Source organism: Hakea prostrata, chromosome 10 (assembly GCF_041222555.1).
Source record: "Hakea prostrata isolate BN-2017 chromosome 10, UWA_Hpros_2, whole genome shotgun sequence".
Taxonomy (NCBI): Eukaryota; Viridiplantae; Streptophyta; class Magnoliopsida; order Proteales; family Proteaceae; genus Hakea; species Hakea prostrata.
In genome coordinates this window covers 27116722-27122721 of record NC_142609.1, presented here as the reverse complement: position 1 = coordinate 27122721, position 6000 = coordinate 27116722, and the positions used below count along the sequence as shown (strand labels likewise).

The following is a 6000-nucleotide window of genomic DNA, read 5'->3' as shown; positions in this document are numbered from 1 at the left end:
GTATTAATATATGTGAGCTTTTTAAATGGACAGTTAAAACACTAAACTAGATTTTTGTTCATATCACCATCACTTGTTACTCAATCTCACAATTTGGAAATCAGTGCTTATTCTCAATAAAGCTTTATCTTTCTCTAAGCTTTTGCGTCATATTTGTAACTCCTCCTCACAGGTTGTACAGTTACTGAATTTACAACCTTCTCTACCTATCCAATCCCCATGTTATTATCATACATTGTATACTCCATTATCATGTGTTGCTTGGGCAGATGTTCCTAAAACCACCCTATGTATTGCAAGAAATGTGACGCAACTTTACGAGCCTAACATGTGTTTTCTTGGTCTTTTATATAATGGGGAGATCCTTTTGTTGGTAGTGGATATACACATTCCCAACAGTACGTTTTAGTCTTAGTTTAGCTTCATACCATAGCATCCAGATTGTTGCATCTCTAAATTTTGTTGTAACATGTGTAATTTGTGGATTCTTCAAATGAGGTGTCTTCATTCCCACCTCAACTAAACCATGGCCACATTCTGCTGTTCCCCTTTTGATGTCACTAGTATCCAAACTACTGCACGCTACTTCTGCTGTATACACAAGTTGCTAATATCCCAAGCAAGGGTTCTTTGATTAGTAAGACCATCACCTCTTAATAAACAGGTTGTAAATTCAACATCCCCATCTCTTATATATAAAAAAGCTCCTAACACATCCCAAAAAAAAAAAAAAAAAGTCAAAAGATCCCTGTTTATTTAACCAAAAATATAGAAGTTGCTAATATGTTATGTTTTAATGTACAATAAGACTTAAAACTCTGTTATGGATTATGAGGTTTTTCTACTGTTTTAAATAAGAATAAGTCTTTAGATACAAACCAAAAACATAAAAAATTGAAAATTTATGAGAACATGAGAATGAGACTAAATACCAAAAAGGCCCTTAGAGTCTTGTTGTCCCACAAGATCAGTACGTCGACACAATATCTATATTTTAATTTTTTTTTTTTTTTCATATAAAAAGAAATTTGAAAAAAAGGGACAAAGCTTCTGTTACGATGTCCATCAATTTCTTACATAATCTTTTCTGCCATTCTGCCTTCCCATCAAAATTTTCCATATCTGAAATTTTCAGCTTCAGCATGTTGTAGACGGCATTACCTTTATATTGGTCAGTGGGTTCCATTTGTAAAGGTTTCAAAATGGACACGCCAAACTGAAATGCTATTAGATTGATACAAAAATCCAAGAGCAGCCACCGAGCTTGGTCTATTTGGAGCTTCTGTTCAACTCCAGTCAACTTTTATCAATATGAATAAGTAGACTTCACTTTATAGAGTATTCCCTCACCATATCATTTGAACACATTTTAACCAATGGATTTAAGGTCTGTAGAATTGTTACCTAAGAAAACCCACAGCGTACAATCAGTAGATTCTCTCCGCTGTACAAACCGGACGGAGGAAAATGACAATGACTGTGATGTTATCTTTGCTCCCACGTTCAGCAGCTTCTGTTGCTAATCTCTTGGAACACATCCCTGGCTCTTTAACAGTGTTTCTGATTATTGATATGACATCCTCATTACTGACCACATCCCAAAGCCCGTCACTAGCCATGACCTGACTCAAGCAACACAAAAACCATTCAAATGGTTATCATATATCACTTTGCCTGTTCAAAAGTAATTTTAGGAATTAGACATCATATATACATTACAGGTTTGTCTGGTTCTAAAGGGAAACAAAGTGAAACTCTTTCAACCCCTCTCCCCCCACCCCAAACAAAAAAAGAAAAAAATTGTAATCATGACCCCATGTGATTTGCATAGGTTACATAAGTTTTATAACATATTTAGTAATAGCATATTGAAGTTTTTACATGAGGCCCCTCCATTTTTATTGGAATAGGGTGCAACCCCTCCAAAATCAAAACCTTACAAAGACCCCTCCATATTTAACATTGTTAGTAACTACCGGTATAGTTCAAATTGAGTTTTCATTATGACTGTATTACCCCTGATGAGAAAATGACTATAATGCCCACGCCTAAAATTTCTATTCAAAGCTTACCATCATCATACCATGCAAAACAATTGGAAGACGTAAATATAAAAAAAATCAAATCCGTATATTATAAACGCATTGATCGATCCCTAAAGAAATGAAGACAGAAAGAGATGAATTTGACCTGATAACTAATCATCTTTTGAACTTAAAATCAACTATTAAGATCAATAACTTGATAAAACAAAAAAATGTTAAAAATGGAAGTCTTCTGGTGTATGCTTGGTGGTTTCAACCCCGTGATGCTTTTCTGGCAGTAATGGCAGGTGATATGGTTGATTGTGAGATTTGGTAAGAGGGCACTGCTATTTGTGTGTGAGGGATAAGAGGTGGGTATTGATGGTGGTACAACTTTGAAATAGAAATCCTAGACGTGCACATTATGGTCATTTTATCTCGTTTAGGGTAACATGGTCATATTAAAAAATCAATATGAATTTTAGTGGCAATTACTAATGGTGTTAAAAGTGGAGGGGGTCTTTGTAAGATTTTGAATTTGGAGAGGGTGCACTTTGTTTCCAATGAAAACGGAGGGACTCATGTAAAAAATTATAGTATATTTTACATGCAACCATACGGACGCAAAGAAAATCAAATATAACCCACTCTTCCTGTGCAGTGGATCCAGCTTCTCATGAAGAAGCTTCGTTTTCTGTCTGAGCAGGTTTTGGTGATCTTGTTTCTAGGTTCCTTGAGGAGTCTGGGATCCTTTTGGTTGTCAAGAAGAGATAAGTTTGATCACATCACGTTCAGTTTGAGCTGGGCGATGAAAAGTTTGATAAACATTAGCACAAATTCTCGTTCTTTTACTTTCTTTCATGCAAAAGTTGACCAACTTCTTGACCGGTAGGGCCTGTAATGTGTACCTAAGGGCTAGATACAAAGAGGCCTTCCCTCTCTTCCCTTTCTTTTGAGATGAATGCATGAAAACAACCAAGACAGGCTAGAACTGAGACAATTTCTAGCTAAAAATGACAACGATAGCTAGCTCTATAAAGGAGAGTTAGAGTGAAGACAAAATCGAGATTCAAAAAAAAAAAAACAAAGCAAAAGCCCTCTGCATATTGGATTTGACTTGATTTCTGCAAGAGATCAGGAGGCTGGTTGTTTTAAGGGAACTGGAGTTCTTGCACAACAGGAGCCAAGACTTCTGACATCAAGGTTTTTTTTTTTTCTGTTAGAGGCAACCTAGGGCTCCTTCTCCAGGTAAGTTCTGTAGGGTTTGGTGGTGTTCCAACATGAACTAGGTCTTTCTCTCCTGTTGAATTCTGTTACCATCTTGGTGGAGGGCTAGTGTGAGGTTGGATATCAAGAAACAATTTCTTGCTCATCAAAGAAGGGCCTGGAGTTTCATCTTTGTTTCTGGGAGATTGCAGGGAACTTATCTTGGTGTATTGGGACCATAAAGGAATATGAAATAAGATTACAGGGAGATGGAGGCGAGAAATACACAGGAGGGCATGCAAGAAGTGGGTTCACTGCTGATGAGTGCAAAGAAGGCTACATATGCAAGGGTGGTAGGAAGTAGTGACTGGCTTGCAATTGATTCACTGCCAGAGCCAATTCAGGCAGGGCAATAAAAGCGGATTGTGATTCCCCAACCTGCATACGAGGAGCAAAGGAATAAATTTCGGTTTGCCCTAGTAGGTCGAGCAAATTTTCATCTGACTTAAAATATCTGCAGAGTGAGGTTAGAAAGGTCCATTGAAGCATGGTTATCACGCATCCCTTAGGTAAAGGATATATAACTTTTAAGTTCAGATCAGAGGATCCTATAAGGCAGAAGCGTGTAAAAGAAGTTATTGGCATGTTGGGAATCAACTAATTCGTCTCCTAAGTGGTGACCAGACTCAACATTTACAATGTGCAGCAGAAAGCCAAGCTCATCTGGGTTCTTTTCCCGGACCTTCGGTTGGAGTATTGGCATGAATTTTTTTTTATTAACAATGGCAAAAGCTGTGGGAAGGCCCGTAGCCCTGGACAGGTGGACAAAGCAAAGGGTTTTTGCTCGAGTGTTGGTGGAAGTGGACTTAGATGTTCGAAGGGTAGAAAAAATTCAGGTTGAACAATGCAAACCTTGGACATGACAAGTTTTCAGCTTTCTGAAAAAAGTGGCTTATGAAGAATCCTCAGGAAGGTGCACGCACTGCAAGAGAGAGGGCCACTCAATTGCTCAGTGTAGATGGAGAAAAAAGATGGTGGTGGCAGCGAACAAGAACACAGGTGGTACACGTTCGGCCGTAGAGATACAGGATTTTAGGTTACCTAATGTGATTGATTCCCACCCCTTCACATGGCAAAAAAGTCACTTGGTCCAACAATAGATGGTGTAGACATGTGGCAGCAGTCCTTGATAGGTCTTTCATCACAAAAGAGTGGATTGATTTTTTTGGTGAGTGTGCTCAGATAGTATTGACAGGTGTTGCCTCAGATGATGCCCCAGTGCTTTTGTTGGCAGAGATGGGTAACAGTCCAAAAAAGGGTTATGAAGCCCCAGTGCTTTTGATGATGCCCCAGTGCTTTTGTTGGCAGAGATGGCTTATGAAGCTCTGGATGGAGTATAAGGGTTTTGAGGACGTTGTGAAAAATGCATGGCAGTATTCAGTGGAGCGTTGAACAATCACCATTTACTTGTGGAAGCTGAGGGTATCTAAAATGTCCCTAAGACAGTGGGCTCAGTTCCCATTTCCCCATTTAGATGAGGCTGTGAAAAAAACCAAAAAAGGAGTTGGAAGAGGTTCAGGGAGTCATTGAATCTTCGAGGATGACGCATGATCTTTGAGACAAAGAGGTAATGATGAAGACAGTGTATTTGAAGGCTGTGGAGGACCAAGGGAAACTTTGGAGGCAGAAAGCAAGGTTAAAGTGGGCACAGGGAGGGCACCACACTAAGTTGTTTCGCCAGTCTGTAAAATTAAGGAGAGCGAAGAACAAGATTAGGATGTTAAAGCGGGCAGATTGCATATGCATTTCTGACCAGACAGCTCTAGAACAATATGTAAAAGATTTTTATGAGAATTTTCATAAATGACAGCAACAGTAAGACAAGGAGGGTTACTCGATGCAATCCCGTGACTAGTGAAGAGGAAGATGGAAAGAAGTTAGAGGATGTGGTTTCAGAATAGGAGATAAAAAATGCATTTTGGTAGCTAGATCCTGACAGTTCTCCAGGACTGGATGGCTTTCCTGGAAGCTTTTATCCACTGTGTTGGGAGATAATAAAGTATGATTTATGTTCACCTGTTCAATGCTTTTTCAGGTATGGTAGGCTGCTTTTTGGGGTCAATATTAGTTTAATCACTTTATTACCAAAGACAGATGGGGCAATGTCTCTAGAGAAATTTAGACACTATATGCATGTCAAGCTTTTTCCTAGAACTGCTGCTGCCTCAAACTATTTCTTCGGAACAAAGGGCATTCCAGAAAGGAAGGATAATTTCAGAGAAAATCAATTTGGCTTCGGAGTTGACGAAGATGATGCACAAGTCGTTTAGAGGTGGAGGGCTAAGCATGGAATTGACAGAAAGCTTATGACACAGTGGCCTGGGACTTCTTTGATGTGTTGCAGAAGTTTGGGTTTCCTAGAAAGGTGGATAGCATGGGTTCAAAAAATTGTTAAGAGACATCAAGGCTGCCTGTATTGCTCAATGGAGGTCCGGTTGGGTATTTTAGTGTTGACAAAGGGCTGCTTCAAGGTTATCCACTTTCTTCTCTCTTGTTCACAATTATAGAAGTACTCCTCTGTAATCTCAAAAACTTGGTGGAAGACGGGCACTTAAAATCCATTGCAAGGCCAAGGCATGTGGAGGGTTCCATATGTACTGTTGTTTGCTGTTGATATTTTTCATTTTCCAATGCGCCGCTGAGGTAAGTGAATAAATTGGTGTCTTTTTCTGGATGACTATCAAGGTTATTCAGATCAGCAAATAAATTT

At 39.0% G+C, this 6000-nt stretch overlaps 1 protein-coding gene across 1 annotated transcript in view; it reads right to left on the bottom strand.

Moving 5' to 3' along the window:
- Positions 1-992: 992 nt before the first annotated feature.
- Positions 993-6000, bottom strand: part of LOC149002390 (protein kinase family protein / protein phosphatase 2C (PP2C) family protein) — an 89943-nt gene continuing 84935 nt past the window's right edge. The window contains exon 12 of the mRNA XM_089136303.1: positions 993-1622. Coding sequence (XP_088992429.1) covers positions 1428-1622 — 195 coding nt within the window. The 3' untranslated portion in view covers positions 993-1427. The remainder of the gene's footprint in view (positions 1623-6000) is intronic.